Raw genomic sequence first — 18,521 nt, 5'->3', positions numbered from 1 at the left:
CGCACCGGCTGGTTTCTCGGGAAGGCAGCGCAGCCGGAGGCTGCTGCAGCGGGCACCAAGCGGGGTGCGGGATGCAGGATGCGGGGTGTGGGATGCGGGATGCAGGGTGAGGGATGCGGGATGCAGGGTGAGAGATGCGGGATGCAGGGTGCGGGATGCAGGGTGCGGGATGCAGGGTGCGGGATGCGGGATGCAGGGTGAGAGGTGCGGGATGCGGTCCCGTCCGGTCCGGTCCCACCGCAGCCGGCCCGCGGTCCGTCCCGCCATCGATGGCTCGGCGCTCGGGCAGCGCCCCGCCGCGGGGCCCATCGAGGACTCGGAGCTCGGCTGTGGCCGGCGGCGCCCCGAGGCCGCGGGCACCATCTTGGAGCCGGGCAGGGCGGTACCGCCGCTTCAATAAACCCTAACCACGTTTAGGGTCCGCACCGGGCGAGGGACAGCCCCAAATACCAGCACGGGGTGGGGGGGATCTGCTGGAGAGCGGCTCTGCGGGGAAGGACCTGGGAGTCCCGGTGGGTGACAAGTTGGCCACGACCCGGCAGCGTGTCCTGGCAGCCGGGAGCGCCGGTGGTGCCCTGGGCGCTCCGGGAAGCGCGGCCGGCAGGTCGGGGCCATCCTGCCCCTCTGCTCGGCCCCGCTGAGGGCACAGCTGGAGGGCTCTGTGCAGTCCTGGGCTCCCCAGAGCAGCAGGGACAGGGGCTGCTGGAGAGGGGCACGGAAATGGTGAGGGCTCTGGAGCGTCTCTGTAATGAGGAGGGACTGCGGGAGCTGGGCCTGTTTATTCCGGAGAAGACTGAGGGGGGATCCCATTAATGCATATAAATATCTCAAATGGGTGCCAAGAGGACGGTGCCAGACTTATCAGTGGTGCCCAGCGACTGAACAAGGAGCAGTGGCCATGAAGCGAAGCACAAGGAGTTCAATCTCAGCATGAGGAAGCGCTTCCTTACACTGAGAGTGGCAGAGCCCTGGAATCGCTGCCCAGGGAGGGTGCGGAGTCTCCCTCTCTGCAGGAAGTCCAAACTCCCAAAACACGTTTCCGTGCCACCCGCTCTGTGTGACCGTGCCCTGGCAGGGCGTTTGCACCGGGTGTTCTCCCGAGCTCCCATCCAGCCCCGACAATTCCCGGCTCCGCTCCCGCCGGCCGGGGCTGCGCGGCCGCGGCACCGCGCGCATGCGCAGGCGGCGCGCCCGCCGCTCCATGGCACAGGCGCGGTCGCGCTGTCGCTGCAGCCGCGGGAGAAGGAGGAGGAGGAGGAGGAGGGGGTCGCGGGAGGAAGAAGATGCCGGGGAAGCTGAAGGTCAAGATCGTGGCGGGGCGCCATTTGCCGGTGATGGACCGCGCCAGCGACCTGACCGACGCTTTCGTGGAGGTGGGTGGCGGGGGCAGCGGGCCGGGCCCGCGCGGCGGAGGCACCTGCCGGGCCCGTCCGGGGCGAGCGGGGAGCGCCCGGGCTGCCCCGGGGCGGCGTGCTGGGACAGCGGCGGGAGCTGCTTCGGGAAAAGGGCGCTCGCACATCGGAACGGGCTGCCCGGGGGGCGGTGCAGCCGCCGTCCCTGGAGGTGTTTCGCGCTCGGTGCCGTGGTGCGCTTGGGGTGGCCGTGGTCGGTCACAGCTGGGGCTCGGTGATCGCAGAGGTCACTTCCAGCCTCTGGTTCTCTGGTTAGACAGACGTGTTGCAAGGAGGATGGCGATGTAATAAAATAATCTTTAAATCAGTTGTGTTGCTGAATACGAGTGGTTGTACAGGCTTTGCTTTTAAGGCCAATATTCATCTTTCCTTTTAAAATACTTGAAATACTAAAATATTTTCAAAAGGGGCTTTTAGTCAACAAATACTTAATATTATTTGCGTGTTTAAATCACTTTATTGCACCCAGAGTGTCTAGCTCAACCTTCTTTGCAGTCACGTAGTTTGCAGGCAATATGTAGGGTCTTTCTCAGGAAGGGATTATAAAATAAGTTGCAGTGCAAAATAAGTGGAATTATTTAAGGCCCAGGTTGGATGGGGCTCTGAGCAATGTGATCCAATGGGTGACATCCCTGCCCATGGCAGGGGGTTTGAATGAGATGGACTTTAGGGTTCCTTCCAATACAAGTCTTTTTATGACTTCTGTTACAACATCCTTATGTTTTGTGATTCATTCCTTCCAATACGAATGACTTAAAACATTTCAGAAGCAGCCCATAGATTCGGGACTCATACTTTGAGAAAAATCAGACTATTTAAAAATGATGTGCTGTGCAAATGCATATCTTGTGCCACAAATACTGATTGAGGCATACCACAAATGAGTGGTTGAAGTTGGCATGATACTAGAATTAAGGTAGGAAGACAGAATGCCTTTCTGGACCTGTATACACTGGAAAATATGATAATATTCATATAAAAAAATTGGGGTATATAAGTCCTGATTTAATTTGGTCCTTAAAAATATGGTTGATGTTAGACTCTAAGGGCATTGCTTAATGGGAGAGTAAGCTGGGAGTAAAGTGAAGGTGTATTTCAGCTTTTCAGCGGAGCAGAAATAGCACATAATTTTATTTTATTACATGAAACTTAGCATTTCACTGTTTTGTCAGCTGTTTCATCCGTCAGGTTTTAATTTTTAAAAGCTTCTCTTGTAGGCTGCCTGTTAATCCAGTTTAAAATTACAACAACTCTGATGCTTGCTACTAGGAGACAGAGAAAACAGGACTAGGAAATACAATTCACCAAGTTTAATTTGGCCTGTTTTTACTCTGTGTTAGGAGAAACAGCTCTCCTCTTCTGTGGGTTACTTGTTCCCAGCCCTACTGTCAGTGTAGCAAAGTAGATTTTTGAAATTCATATAGTAAAAGAGTAGCGTAGCAAAAAAGGAAAATAAACATTTTAATGAAGATCAGTTTGCTTAGCTGGGTTGACATGCAGTTCCATGGGTCTCTTGGCACAGATAAGGGTATAGAAATACACAGATGGGAACCTTGCTTTTAGGGTTGTTAATTGGGAGCAGTGTGAAGTAACTTCCCTTTCCATGTGTGGAGAAGGTAATACAGCAGGTGAGATTTATTTCAAAATAAATTGAGCTTGAAACTATTGTTTAATTTTTCTTTGTGAGATTGCTGAAAAACTTTACAACGTGTTTTTCCTTAAATAAAAATGCAAAGCAATTTTTAAGGTTCTAGTTGTTTACTAACCTTAAATTTCCTTGTTAAATATTGCAATATAAACTTAGAACTAGAAAAGAAAATGAGAAGAGACTTAAGAGCTCTTACTTGGCTCAGGTTATGCAACACTTGGACTTCACTAACGTGAGCACAATGATCCTTGTCCCAACTCAGAATATTTTGTTACAATTTCTTCCATAAATGTGCTTTTAACTTTGCACAGTGGACAGCAGTGTGGTGTTGTATTCTCTCTACCAGCTTCAAGGAACGAGCTGGAGTGCTGGGGAAGCTCAGTTATAGCTGCCTGGGGCTCTAAGGGAGCTGATTTACTCCCAAGATAACGCCTTGAAATGGGCTGGGTGGAGCTCAGGACTGTTGGATCCTGGCAGCCTCTGGAGTCAGAGCTGGTATTTAATCGGTAGCTCCCTTACAGTCAGTGCTAACACCACCTTATTGTACTTAAGCAAGTGCAACATCTCTTCAGAGCTGGGCTATGCACCTGTGCAAAATAATCACTATGTTATTGAAATGCACGAGGTGGTCACTTAACACTGTCTTGGGCAAAATTACCACACAGTGTTCAAATCCAGGCCTAAATTCAGTTTCCACACTGCGTTTAGCCTTTTAAAAGATAAAAGCTGTCAAAAGCTACACACCTCTAACTCCTGCATTTCTTTTCTACCTGCCTACTCATTATTTTCCTAAAGAATCTTGAATAAATTTAAAAATGTAACTTTGAGTATTTTTAAGTACGTGCTTTGAGGTGAAGTGCTTATTTTTTTGAGAGGCAACATTCAGAGAACTGCAAGGGTTTGTAAATGGTTTGAAATGAAAGCTGCAGTGAAATAAAGACTCTTACATGATGCTGTGTGGCTTCCTGATGTATGGAGCATCACAGAAATTCAGTTGCACTTTAAAAAAGCTAACAAGAAGCCTCCACAAAACCCAAAATGGGCTTAGCCTGAAATAGATGCCTGTGGAGACCATATGGTTACTGCTGAAGTGGGTTATTATGTGGCTGAAGGTGCAATAAGCAATAAAAGTATGGAAAATATTCATTTTTTAGTAGTCCTCTCTCTGTATATCTCAAATCCAGTTTGGTTTTTTTATTTATTTCATCAATTGTCTGTGAAGCTGATTGAGAAATCCTAGAGAGAAGAGTAATAGGTCATAAACATTTAGAATCTATCAAAGTTCAGAATATTTTTCCTTATAGAAGGCAAGGAGAGTATGTAAAGTGACTTTGAATAGTGATATTTTTGGCTCTCAAATGATTGAGGAGGAAAATAAACAATTTTAGTAATATGACAGGATGAGAGAGAGATTGATTGGAAATGTCATTGACACGTGGACACTGATACATGTAAATTGAATTTAAAAGCCACTCAGTGAAAACTATTTGTTGAAATATGTATTTGAAATTATTTGCATATGTCAATTAAACAAGTTTCAAATTTTTTTATTAGTATTTGTAATTGCTAATTGAATGTTTGTGTTTTTAGGTGAAATTTGGAAATACAACATTTAAGACAGACGTGTATCCCAAATCACTTAATCCTCAGTGGAATTCTGAGTGGTTCAAATTTGAAGTAAGTATTATTTAAAAGTTTGCCTGTAACTGTATAGGCACTCTGGTTTAGCTGCCCTTAATTAAATAATTGCATTTCCAGCAGAGAATGAGTTCTGAGCACTGAAGTGTATTTGTGTTTAAATGCACAAAACCTTTTCAGCAAACCCAGCTCCAGTCAGACCTTGTTTGCTAAGGGTGTCTCTTTGGCTTCTTAGGAGTGTTTGTGAAGATAAAAGCTTGCCAGGTTGGATCCAGCTTAAATATGTTGTTCTTAGAAAAGAGAGTACTGCAGTGAAGGTGTGGCAAAAGCAGCAGGGGTTAGGCTTTTTCAGTACAGTTATCAGTATGTATAAATGAATACATATATATGAAATTACAGGTGTTCTTGTGGGGTTTTTTAAATTTTGAGCAAGGAAAGTTAATTGCTATTTGAACTCTTACATTTGGTTGCAAAGATAACGCAAAGGAGAAAATGGAAAATTCTTGTGTGAAGATTACAAAATAAAGAGCTTGGACAACAATTGTTGGACACTTTCTCTTCTTGTTTCCTTATGTAATAACGAGGGCACTCAGCATTTTCCTGTAATTGCTTGTTGCTTTCCAGGATCTGATTTGTTGATGTCCTTTGACATTATGCCCTGAACAAGCGTTTACATGTTTCTTTCATTTTTTTACTACTTAAAAGAATGAGGATTATGTTTAGAATAAATAAATTATTGTAACACTTGAATGTGTAGTTGTGGTTAATTTACCGTGCTCTAAGGCAATATCACAATTCTGCAAGCACTTAGATGAGTCATCCCATTGCAGTTAGCAAACTTAATTCTTGGTTTGTGACATTGAACACAAAAATTTGTGGAATGGCTGTCTTAGTCCTAAAAGAAAATAGTCATTATCTGTAGATGGATTATTGCATTTGTTTAGGAAATTGCATGTGTAGAATTACTGAATTTTTACTGCAGGCTGTGTAAAATACCTCCTTTTAAGCCACTGACCAGTGATGAGAACACCATAAACTTCAGAGCATAATAGTCCTCTGCAGTATTTTATCTTAAATTTTCTTTCTTTCTTTTCCTTCCTTCCTTCCTTTATTTATTTATTTATTTATTTATCTATCAATATGTATTGTGGAGATAGGTGGACAGTCTATAGGTAGACAATATTTTAAATGTGATTTAAAATATTGTGGAATTTTAAAATGAATAATCTCTGTAATGGTGCTTTTCTGTTCTTCTCCCAGTGATAGCTCTGTTTCCAGGATCTCACCAGTCTCTGAAGGATAAAACCAAAAAATGAGTGAAAGTTGTTGTTTAGAATTTTAGAATGTTGTTTAGCTTCAGGAAAACTGACATTACAGATTTATCTGTGTCAGGTCACTGTTCTTTACTCACTCTCTTCTCCTCTGCATTTGGTTTTCAGCACTGTTTCCCTGCACATTTTTAAGTGATCAGATTCTCTGTTAATATTTGCTCTCCAGGTGGATGATGAGGAGCTCCAAGATGAGCCTCTCCAGATCACAGTTCTTGATCACGACACGTACAGTGCCAACGATGCCATTGGCAAAGTGTACATAGATATTGATCCTCTGCTCTACAGTGAAGCAGCCACGGTTATTTCGGGGTGGTTTCCAATTTATGATACCATTCATGGTAAGCTTTGCTCATTTAAAACAGGCTTGTTTGGAATGTAATCTGCTTCGTATAATCTTGTAAGCTGTCTTCAGAAATTTGTAATAACTTTAGTTTTGGAGTTGGAAAACTACTTTCCTGGCTTTTTTCCCCTTGTTTTCTGACATGAGAAAATTTCTGGCAGGGGAGTAAAGGTTGGTGCTTGGCAGAACGCCTTCCATAGGACTTGTGACAAGTGGGAAAAAAATCTTCACTAGTTACTGCAAATTTCAGATTAAAAAAAAAGACTCAGACATATTTGTCTAATTACCATTTATTTGCTAAACAAATGTAATTTTGCTGGGGTTACTTGAAATGTGCCTTCCTGGGATTTGGGATAAACTTCAGTTGAGATGAAGAGGCAAGGATGTAAGATCTTCAACAGGATGAAATTCCTTTTCTCTGCAGTAAGTGCTCTCAGTGCTAGGTGGATTTCATCAGAATGTCTTGTTGAAGGTATGAGAAAATGAAGGTAATGATATTTTTGCTTTTGATTTTAATGCAACAGCTTTTGTCTCAGAGAGCCAATGTCAGTTTAGAGCAATTAACTTGCTCTAAACTTGATGCTTGAATACCTTAGTGCAGAACATCTCTGTGGCTGCCATTTTCCCCCTCGTTCATTATTCAGGGTGAATTAAATGACCTAATGATGTTCAAAGCTGATTGTAAATCATTGTTGGGAAATAATTAATGGTGTTCAGCAGATGCTCATCATAACTGATGCACAGTATGTTTTGCATTTAAACCAGTTATAGTGAGCAGAAATATTAAGAAATATTGCAAAAATATTGGTTTTTTAATTACCTTTTTATCCTGTACACATTTTCCTGTCACACATTTTCTTCTGGAGCTAAATGATGCAAATACTTGTTTCAGGATGTGTACAGCTGGTAGGTTAGAAAGAGTTAGATTTCTCTACATTTTTCCAGATATATTGGTATTTCATAACTTTTTTCTATGTAAATCAAATTGGAATTCTTATATTTTCATGCTCATAGCACTAGATTCCAATTATCTTGATTCTTGGCAAACATTAATTGATACTTCCTTAAAAAACAATAAATAAAATGTTTATAAATTTGTATTACATTTTCTTCCTGTCACCTCAACATGATTTGTTTGTGAAAATATATAACCCTGAGACATTTTCTATTTTCAGTTATAATAACTGAAGGCTTCTTTCTGTTGGCATTTTGGAAGGGAGATGCAGCTGGTTTTATTACAGTAATGTCTGAGTTGAACAACAAATCCAGTGCTGCTGTTTCAGTGTCACATGCTGATGTGATAAAGGCTTCTGAAGACACAAGAGATCAGGCTCATCAAGAAGTTTAGTCCTCAATATGTCAGAACCTATAATATGTGAAATGATTTTGTTACTGGGTGGGGAAAAAGAAGAAAAAGCTCAGAACAGGAAAGTAGAGAAGTCAAAAAGGAATGGTTTTGTGTTAGAAAATACTCCATTTCTAGTAAGGTATTATCATAGTTGAAAATTAACCTTTGTCTAAAAGGACTATAATACCTTATTTTTTATATATTTCTTGTCACAGCTAAAGTATTTTGCAAACACTTCCTGTGCCACGTTGTGGTTCTAAAAAGAACCATAAATCTTTCTTCTGGGGTTGAACTTCAGAGAGGAGCTTTACTGCAGTTTTGAAATCTTTTCAGGGAGGAAATTGAGCAGAGAGAGCATCCTGCAGCAGAGGCCACTGCAGCATCAAGAGGCTGATGGCTTCTCTTTCCCCAGTCTCATATTTCTTATAAAGTTCTGTTTGGTGCAGATAGGCATTTGAGGAGTGTTGCTTTCATTGCTTCAGCCTCACAGGATTGGCAGAGCTAGAAACTTCTCTGAGCCAGTGTCTCTGCAGCAGACCTGAGAGGCCAGGCTATGGCTTCCTGCTCCTCTGGCATTAAATACTAATAACAGGAAATAATTTATAGGTCTAATTTTGTACTGATACAGTTATATTGTTATAACTTCTGGTATTTCATGTTTTTTTATTGATAGGTATACGTGGGGAGATCAACGTGGTGGTGAAAGTAGATCTCTTCAATGATTTAAACAGATTTAGGCAATCATCCTGTGGAGTCAAATTTTTTTGCAGTAAGTAGAGGAAAAAAGTTTATTTGGACAAAAAACTTTTTCCTTCCTATCTATGCCTCTTCTGTCTCCCTTCTCTTACCAGTTCATTGCATAAACCTAGTGGAGATAACTTTGACACAAATTGCTTTTCTTTTTTAACACATTTTTACTGTTCATGTTTCAAAACAATGCAAATAACTGATGGGATTTTTTAATGTCCAGAAGTTGTATTTCAGTGCCTGTGCATAAACATGTGGTTTTATTTTGGGTCCATATCTTTTTAGAGGCCCAAAGTGAAAAGGTTTCATAGTGGTATGTGCTGTAACTGGTACATTGGACAGTTATCAGGGTTCCATGATTTCACAAGCAAAACTTCCTGGGTGTGTCCACATTTTCACAGAAAATTGTCTGGAAAACTTTCTGCAATCTGTTGATGTGTAATGTCAGGTTTTTCTGGCCGTCCTTGGCTCCTGGGCCTGTCTCTTACATCTCAGTGTGTGTCTGTAACAGCTACGTCCATCCCCAAGTGCTACCGAGCAGTCGTTATCCACGGCTTCGTGGAGGAGCTGGTGGTGAACGAGGACCCCGAGTACCAGTGGATCGACAGGATCCGCACGCCCAGGGCGTCCAACGAGGCTCGCCAGAGGCTCATCTCGCTCATGTCAGGTACCAGCCACCTGCCTCTAGGGCTCACTGCCACTTGTGACAGTGCTCTGGCAGGATTCCAATAGCTGCCTGCCTCAGGAGTGCATAGGAGCTTTGTTGTTAATTGTGTTGATTTGTTTCAGTTCACAGGCTCTTCTGTTTCTGAGGATTACGTATTTCTAACTGATGGGCAGTGTTAACTGTTTTTTTGGGGTTTTTTTTCACTTCTTGGTGAGGCCATGCTGCTGCCTAATTTTTTAGTTGCTTTTAGCAAGGTCAAAGAAACTTGTGAAACTTTCTCCAAGATGTTCTTAACCCATATAAGGAGTATCTCTAGAATTTTGACTCCAACAATTAAAGTAATGAACTTCACCCTCTTTGAACTTTTTGAAGTATCTGAACAAATATGCACTTTTTCAGATACAGTTTGCATCAGTGCTTATGGTACTCATCCCATCTCTTGGAAGTCAGGCTTCGTTCATTGTTTCTCAAGCATCGTCCTGTGAGGAAAGAATTGGAGAATTGGGATTATTCAGCCTAGAGAAGAGAAACTTAGGGATGACCTTGGAGGCCTTCCAGTGCCTGAAAGGAGCTACAAAAAAGATGGGAGGGACTATTTGCAAGGGCCTGGAGAGACAAGACAAGAGGAACGGCTTCAAACTGACAGAGCGTGGGATATTGGGATTAAATTCTTCCCTGTGAGGCTGGTGAGGCCCTGGCACATCTGCTCAGAGCAGCTGTGGCTGCCCCATCCCTGGAAGAGTTCAAGGCCAGGCTGGATGGGGCTCTGAGCTACCTGGGCTAGTGGAAGGTGTCCTTGAGATCTTCAGTAAGTGGGGCAACATAAAGATTGTGGAGATGTACCTTCATTGAGAAGGCCAGCACGCTGTGAGGGAGAAAGTGAAAGAAACTGTTGTCGTAACTAACATGAGGACATTTTTGTTAATATAGCCCCCATGTTAGTTTACAGAATCCATATTTGCATAATTCTTTCCATGCATAAATAGTGCAGGTGGATAAAGTATTCTGCTAGATTTTATTCATGACAGAGATAAGAGGATAAAAACCAAAAAAAACCTCACAGGAATACTGTTTCATCTCATATAATAAAATGTATGCTGTTGCAATATATTTTGTTGGTGGTCACACATAAAGAATCTTGGAGAAATCTGTAACTTCTGAGAGTGATCTGTTTCACAGATCTTTGTCATTATGTGTTAAGTTAAAAAGAAACTTTCATACTCCATTTCAACCTTTGAGTTTTTTCAAGACTGGTACAGCCATGGTTTCAGTTAAGAAGTTTACAAGAGTAACCTGTGCTGGTAATTTTAGAATCAAACTTCAAGAAAGCAGTAGAAACCAGAGCCAGGAGTTGGACTTAGATGGTCTTTGTGAGTCCCTTCCAACTCAGGAAATTCTGTGATTCTCTGACCATTTCATTCCACTTGATTTCTCAGCAGCAGTGACATTAGGACTGTTAGGCCATCCTTTGTGACAGAGAGGATTTTTCAGTTTGTTAACAGAGGATTTTGGAAATCTTCCATTTTTGTAGGAAGAGAGATGATATTTTCCACCTTAGTTATTACCAAGGCAATCCAGCTACACAGAACCATTAATTTTTTTATTATGTCCTCCTAAAAAAGCATTAATGACAGAGCAGTTTCTTATAGTCACAGTCTTTCAGTCCTTGTGTGCAGTTAATAGAAGTGGTAGTGTTTGGTTTGCAGTAGAGGGGCAAAAAGTGGGAAATCAGTTGAAATGTGCTTAAATAAATTGGTAAATGAAGAAATTATAGATGCATGTTAATTTTAAAGATGTCACATTGTTTTGAAGTATTATATATATATTATTATTATTATATTGAACTATTAAATATGAAGTATTTAGAAACTCAGGTGAGTTCCACAACACATCTTGACCTCTCTCTCTCTGAATAAGTAGAAAAAAGGAAAAGAAAAGCCTACTGGAAAAAAAGGTTAGTGGGAAAAACCTCTGAAATGACATGTTGCTTTGGCAATCAGAATGGTTTTGGAGAAAAAAGTAAAAAGCTGTGTATGTGATTGGTATCACACAATGTTGTAGGAGACAGAAGTTGTGACTGGCTCCTTGGCCTAGCTGTGTAGGTTTGGATTGATTACCTGTTCTGCTGACTTGGTTGGCACTCCAAAAGCTGAGTCAAAGACCACAAAAGAGAATAGAAGAAGTTCACTGCAACTCTGAGCTCTTTACCTTTTGTTTTGTAGGTGAATTGCAGAGGAAGATTGGCCTGAAGGTGCTTGAAATGAGAGGAAATGCTGTTGTTGGTTATTTGCAGTGTTTTGATTTGGAGGGAGAATCTGGACTCGTAGTGAGAGCCATAGGAACAGCCTGCACGTTGGATAAATTAAGTAACACATCAGCATTTTTACCTGCATGTAACTCCCCATCCAAAGAAATGAAGGAGTAAGTATGAATTAGTAGCTTGTAGGGAAATAAGTTTCACTTCTCTTCCTTTCATACTCATGCAGTTTTTCATAACTGGTGTGGTTTCTTTTTTTTCCCCAGAATTTGTTTTTCTTTTGTAGTTTTATTTGTCTACAATAAGTTTTATATTCCACAATTCTGAAAAGTTTTAGGTTGGATGAGTTGTTATTTCAGTAGAAGCTGGAGTGGTAACTCTTACTTAAGGTGACTTTCTTTGTATTTATGTAGCAATAGTACTACATATCCTTGGCTTGTGATCCACCAATTTAAGTGTAATTAGTTCTACTCTGATGCTGTGTTTGTGCAATGAACATTTTTGTGAGGACCTCTCACAAATATACCTTTGGTTCAAGTTTAAATGTTTATAAGCGTGTAAGAGAAGATAAATTTTGAATTCTGATCATTCTGTCAGTGATTTAGACAATGACCCCAGAGAGGTCTCATCTTTTATTGTGTGCTTTGCTTTTTACTGTTGTGAAACAAGTAGGACTATGGCAAAAAAAGGTAGACAGTGAACTTGCAGAGAGATCTTTTTACGATGAGAATTAGAATTTGTGATTTTTGTCATACATACTGCAGCACCAAACAGTCTGAATGCAATGGTTTGATATGCATACAAATTAATAGAAATATACTTGCAGTCTTCTTTCAGCTATTGCTCCTTTTTTGCATGGATAAATTAGTTGTTTTCCGTTTGGTAGAGCAATCCAAGAAGGAAAAAAACTGCACCAAGAAGTGTACTACATATCCTGTATTTCTAGATGCATTAATTGAAGAAGCCATTTTCATTAACTTGAACTGTTGTGTCACTGCAATAGAGATGAGGCATTTTTGTTGTGCAGGCATCAATTGCACTGCAAAATTTTGCAAAATATGAGCTGACTTTTAAAAATTACTGGTTTCTATTTCACGGCATAGCTTGTTTGAAAAAAATTGCCTTTAAAAGAACTTCTGGATACAGTGCAGCATAGAACAACAGCATGATTTTTAAAAACAAAAAAAGGTAGACCTGGTAATTATCAACTTAAAAAGCACCCATAAATAAACCAGTGGCTTTCACTCTGCAGCAAAATGTGGAAACTCCTAAATTATCCACGTTCAACTCAGTGATGGATATTGTCTCAGTTCAAAAGATGGGAATGTTCTCTAAGGCAGCAAAACCAACTAATTTGATTCTTCTTATTCTTGGCTTTATTAACTTGATGGCCTGTTGCCAAAAATCAATGATGCAGTCACAAGCAAGTGCTTAAGCTCTTTCTTTCCCTCCTTTTATTTCATCTGGACTCTTGCATGCTAGGAATTGAAATTCTTAGAGTCTGCTTAGAGTAAGAGATCTCCTCTATCTAAACTTCCCTGAAATCATTGATAACATAACTTTGCAACCTGTTTGTATGTATTGTTTTCTTTTCTTCCACCTTGGCTGCAAACTCTCTCAGGTCTCCGCTGGTTCATCCGCCAAGCCATGGATGCCGCTCGACCCACAACAGCCCAATTCACACTGCTACTGGCTCACGACTTACTCAGAACTTCTCTGTGTCTGTTCCCACTCTCATCTACACTGGTACGAGACTGCTCACACTCCACAGCTGGGGAGAGGCAGCCCACAGGCACAGTGGTCCCAAAGGGCAGGCAGGCAGGCAGTGTAGGCAGGTACCACCCGTCTTTCTTCCCTCATTTCCTCATGGACACACCTTCTGTTAGCAGGGAAGAAGCACCCAGGGTGCTGCAACTCAAGCAAATGCACAATAGTTTCTTGGAGATGCCTCGGAGTCTCTTCCACAAAGCCACACTCTTCGCTTTGACACGCTCTTGCTTCCTGTGAAATTAACTAAAAAAAATATGGTGATGTAACTGGGAAACATTGATTTGAGCTCATAACTGCTTTCAAACATAATTCAGATACAGTAGGTTTTAAAATGGTTCTAGGAAGGGTCTGTGCCATTTGTGGAAGAGATGGTTTTAGAGAGCAGGTAAGTCAAGCTGTGCATAAATAAACTGTTTGTCAATAGAGTTGTTCCCATAAAGATTCTCCTCTTTGCTCTGTTTTTAGCTGTGGCATGCTGCTGATGCTATAGGATAAGGAAACATACCCTTTTTTTTTTTTTTTTACCTTAAAAATGCATATGTGTATATACATAAGTGTATCGATATGTATAAACACAGCTATAATTTGAAATCATTTTTTCTTTATTAAACTAACTCAAAGCATTGTGTATTTGACCAGATTTTTAAACCATACACTTTTCAATTTTTTTATTTTGCATATATATATATAATTTTTTGTCACATCTCATGCCTTTCATTTGGCTTAATTGTTTCATTGTAGATGATGAGCATCTCTCTGTAGGATGCTGAGAGGGTAAAACAGCATTTCTTTGCCTCTGGCCTCATTCCCAGCCTCGCACCTAAGGAATAGCTGCTGGCCCTGCCCCAGTCCCATCCTGGTGTTTGGATCATGCTGCTGTCAGCCAGGTCCTTTGGCACAGGATTACTGAATATGTTTCCACCTTCTTCTGGCAGGATTCCTTTCAATGAAGATCCCAATCCCAATACATATTCATCAGGACCCTCCACCCCTCTGAAAAACCAAACCTATTCCTTTTCACCTTCCAAGTCCTACAGTCGACAGTCCTCTTCTTCTGACACAGATTTGAGTTTGACACCCAAAACTGGTAAGGCACTTCCACCCACTTTTTGTTTAAGTTGTGTTTCTCTTTTTGTATTTTCATTCAACCCCTTTTTGCTTTTTGGCATTTAAGTTATCAAAATGATGTGAAAATTCGAGACCTCACACAGCACACCTCAAGCTCTAAAGGGTTTCTGCAGGGACAAAATTTCAATCCTGCCTGTATTTCCACTGTCCTGGATAACATGAAAATTACTTTTGTAACACAACTGTATTCAAGTCAAAATAAAACTTCTCAGAGCATTAAGGGAGTCCTAAGTAATTGCCTTTTCCTTATTTCCTCCATTTCATATCACAGATCTTAGGAGTGTATTTCTCACTACAATATGTTAAGGATGGTGTTACTAAAACTGTGTATCCTTCAAGCCTACTGTGTTGGGCCCTAAGTTTACTGCATACATTTACCTAATTTTGAACTCCCTTTTGCAAATTCAAAACTAGAAATGTAGCAGCCACTGTCTTTTTATTCTCTTGGTATATGGAAATAACTTTACATACACAGTATACACTTTCAAAGTACCTTAAATTACATTAGAAGTAATCCAGCCATCTTCAAAAAGCATTTTTCTTTTTCCATTGATTTATCATAATTTTTTCAACTTGTTTTTTCCTCCCTCCTTATGTTTTAGTCTGTGGTTAGAATCATGTCAGTAATGATGTCAGCAAAACTCAAATAATTATTCTATGTTTATTTTTCATTATATGACCAATGCTCTGAATTTTGCTACCATAGGGCAAAGTATTTTGAAGAATTGTTTGTAGAAGTGTGGTTGGTTTTTAAATGGTGTTTTAAATTGTGGTGTTTGAAGCCCATGGCTCCATTTAATTAGACAAATTCAGTTAATGGCTCCATTTAATTAGACAAATTTTAAGCATATTAAGGTAGTTGATTCAGCTTTACTTGATAGCACTCCTTTCAAGAATTTTTCCTAGCAGATAAATTGAATATTGCATTCAAATGGAGTTGTATTAAATATTTCATGCAGCTTATTCCCTAGATGTGTTAAAAATATTCCCAGTTAGCAAGCTTTCTTAGTGCTGTCTTCTCTGTCCCATTTTTAAAACAAACAAGCAAAAAAAAATCACACTTTAGTTTTTGTCCTTTTTCAAGGATGTCTGTCCTCTGGGTAACCTATGGTGGTCACTCATTTAAAGGACCTACAGATATAATTGGATATAATTATTACTTAGGAGCACCCTAAATTCAGGTGTTTGGCTTACTGAATATTTGAAATCCTGTTTCTTTTAATCATATTTTCCATGGTAAAGATGATGTCATGTAAAGGATTTAAATGTAACCTAGGTGGTCATCTTTCTAGATGTAAGTGTTGTGAATTTAGACATGTGGCAACTCACTGTGAATGTGTTAAGGTTTTAAAGCAGCAGCCCTATGTCTTTCCTGGCAATATTGGGTAGGTGGATAAATCCTGTTGTCTTTAGTCAGTTCCTTCAGAACTGAAACGGACTGTCATTGGTGCCTCTTATTTGTAGGGATTTTTCAAGTATGTAAAGATATTTTTTAGCTATCTTTCTAGTATTAAAGCAAAGTGTGGGCATAGTTTTGCTTATTAGCACTGTCTTTTTGGCAACTTTTAATTCTGCTACTGAAACTTGTCCAAAGAGGAAATTCTAGTTACATTTAAACATGCTGTATCTTGCTATGACAAACTCAGTTTTGGATCTTAATAGATTGAAATGACAACACCTCATGAGTAATTTGTTTTACTTTTACCCAAAATTTGATGATATGCAGAAGACACTACCACAACATACTAAATTAGTATGTTGTTCTTAACAGTTACTGTGTATGTTTAGACCTCTGTTTTTATTTCCCAAGGCTGTTACCAAGTTCAGATATCTCAGTGTGTAAGCTGGTGATCATAGCAGTTAAACAAAGTTAAAGAAATGCAGACTTCTCATGTGACACATCAAACATTATCAGATTCAAGATACCCATTACTCAGGTTGGCTGATGTGGAAAAATAAGTATTTTCTGCTATTTCTGCAGTACATTATATTCTTCTTTATTTCTCAGTCAGGTAGTTAGTGTGCTGATGTGTCTGAGATGGAGATTAACCTGGAGAAACAGTGCAGATACCACAATTTCCCAGTATGAGTAACAAAACACTGGAGTTGAAACTTGGATCTGCTTAAGCATCTAATTTTCAATAGCTCCAAATCTGGAGAATATTACCTTGATGTCTTCTGTGAAATACAGTTGTGTTGTGTTATCCATTCTGATCTGTAAATACATTTGCTGAATTTGGGGTTGGAGTTAGAATTTTGGGAGTAGGGATATATTTTATGCCACTGCAAGTGAACAGAATCAGGCTGACAAAAAGCATGATGTTTTTTAATCAGATAATACATTCTGATGTGCCATAGCATATGTTTGGAGGAAATGGAGAAGGTGGGAACTCCTTTACTTAATGGGAGCTTAGAATTCTACAAGATTTATTACTCTAGAAAATCATAAAACGAATCCATGACCACTTTGGTAAATCACCTTTTCTACAAAGATAATGCAAGTAATCAGATCAAGTGTGTGCAAAGACTCTGTTGTTTGGGTTTTTCTCCATACTATTTGCTATCAAATTTTGATTGACATTTAAAATGTTTAATTACCATGTCTCTAAAAAATTAATTTCAAAATTAAGTTAATCAAGTAATGCTTTTTAAAAACACGCTTCTCATGTACGTTGTGGAGCTGTATTGTATTCCATTTGTTTGTATGTCAAGAAATAATTTGCAGTAAGTGTTGATTCATTTAGAGAAAACAAAAAATGCTTCATTTTGATTTCTTTTGTCCGTTTCTTTAGTCATCTTCTGAATCTACATCTGTGTCTCTATTACTTTCCTCCACAGCACCTTCCCCACAGGGACCTAGGATTTTCCTGTTTCCCAGCTCCCCTACACTCTCTTGTGATTCCCCACATCTTAAAAAGTCCTGTCTCCTCCTCTCGGGGTCTAGCATTAAACCTCTACACTCTAGCCATGTCAGCCCAGTTGTTCTGAGGAAAAGTGTTTCTTTCACTGAAGAGCTGCTTCTGGCTGCTTCTGGTAGGATCTATCTATTATGGCCTTTTAAACAAACTTTTAAGGAAATGTTGTTATTTGATTAACGCTCAGATGCTTCTATAACCCTGGGTTTGCTCAGTTAGCCTCTGAAAACTGCTGGCTACATGACTATGCATTCCATCTCTCACCTCTGCCCCAGAAGCTTGAAACACCTTCAGAACTTCTTAGAGGATTTGAAACAATGTCATTTATGCTACAGAATTACTTCTTTACCCTTGAAAAACATCCTTTGCTAATTGGACTGAAATAATTTACTTTATTTATAATCCCACGCATTCTCTTCACTTTGTTGCTCCTGCATTTTGCATGCAGCAAATGCTCATTGCACTTGCTCGTGAATTCATTCATAATTTGCTGAAATAATGGTTGTCAGATGCTACCAACTCTGCTTTTTAATTTAACCTTTTAAACAAAGCCCATGCTTTTTATTTTTACTGCCCACTTTTTCATTTCACTGACATGGATTATTTTTATAGATTTCAATTAAATAGTTGTTGATATTACTTCGCTTTTTTTGTAGAAACTCTTTTGGTTAGTTTGTACTTTTTGAGTTTGTTTCATGTGTAGTATTTATGCTATGTTTGTCTGTATTTAATATTGTATAGTCCCTGACAGTGATGTTTGAATCAATGTGAATCAATGCTAAATAGTAAAAGCAATTTAATCTTGTTTAATGGGACTATACAGATACTAATAGTTTTGTTTCCTTATCCAAGAACAGCTAAAAATACTCATTGAAAACTGTAGTGGTTTTATATCTAATTACATGGTAATGGTAGCTTAGTAACTCTTAAAAATGAATGAATGAAGTTAGGAATGAATTTACATATATTATTAAGTCTTGGATCTCCCAGTCTTCGGTAGAAACAAATAACTGCACTTCGATATGTATTTACACTCTTGTTCATTCTTATCAGATTCTTGATCAGAAGAAAAAGGAAACTAGCAAGGAATTATTATGTTGAATTAGTTACAAATTCTGGAAGAGAAAATCTTGGCTTCATTTCTAACTGTTTGCACTGTGGTGTTTGTATTTCATCCTCTCCTGACACCTTTTTGTTCTTTACGCTCTGCTTTCCTCTACTGCTTAGGGGCTTATTCTTGCTTTGTCATGCTAGCCCTGGTGGCTTTAGACATAAGGAATAGCAATGATAATGTGTTTTTAGGCATGACATATTACCAAG

At 39.7% G+C, this 18,521-nt stretch overlaps 1 protein-coding gene across 18 annotated transcripts in view; it reads left to right on the top strand.

Annotated features, from left to right (window-relative positions):
* The first annotated feature begins 1,277 nt into the window (after nucleotides 1-1,277).
* C2CD5 (C2 calcium dependent domain containing 5) overlaps nucleotides 1,278-18,521 on the top strand; it is a 57,319-nt gene continuing 40,075 nt past the window's right edge. For 7 of the 18 annotated variants that reach the window (XM_053977617.1, XM_053977615.1, XM_053977613.1 and 4 more), the window contains exons 1-7: nucleotides 1,278-1,373; nucleotides 4,651-4,737; nucleotides 6,196-6,367; nucleotides 8,391-8,486; nucleotides 8,976-9,131; nucleotides 11,354-11,552; nucleotides 14,094-14,245. In XM_053977617.1, the coding sequence (XP_053833592.1) occupies nucleotides 1,284-1,373; nucleotides 4,651-4,737; nucleotides 6,196-6,367; nucleotides 8,391-8,486; nucleotides 8,976-9,131; nucleotides 11,354-11,552; nucleotides 14,094-14,245 (952 nt within the window). In that variant the 5' untranslated portion in view covers nucleotides 1,278-1,283. Of the gene's footprint in view, nucleotides 1,374-4,650; nucleotides 4,738-6,195; nucleotides 6,368-8,390; nucleotides 8,487-8,975; nucleotides 9,132-11,353; nucleotides 11,553-13,009; nucleotides 13,135-14,093; nucleotides 14,246-17,124; nucleotides 17,320-18,521 lie in introns of those variants that run through there. The other 11 variants (XM_053977618.1, XM_053977614.1, XM_053977612.1 and 8 more) reach the window with 3 other exon arrangements.

This window comes from Vidua macroura, chromosome 5, assembly GCF_024509145.1.
Source record: "Vidua macroura isolate BioBank_ID:100142 chromosome 5, ASM2450914v1, whole genome shotgun sequence".
Classification (NCBI taxonomy): Eukaryota; Metazoa; Chordata; class Aves; order Passeriformes; family Viduidae; genus Vidua; species Vidua macroura.
Note: the sequence above shows the minus strand (reverse complement) of the source record. Positions and strands in the feature narration are given on the sequence as shown.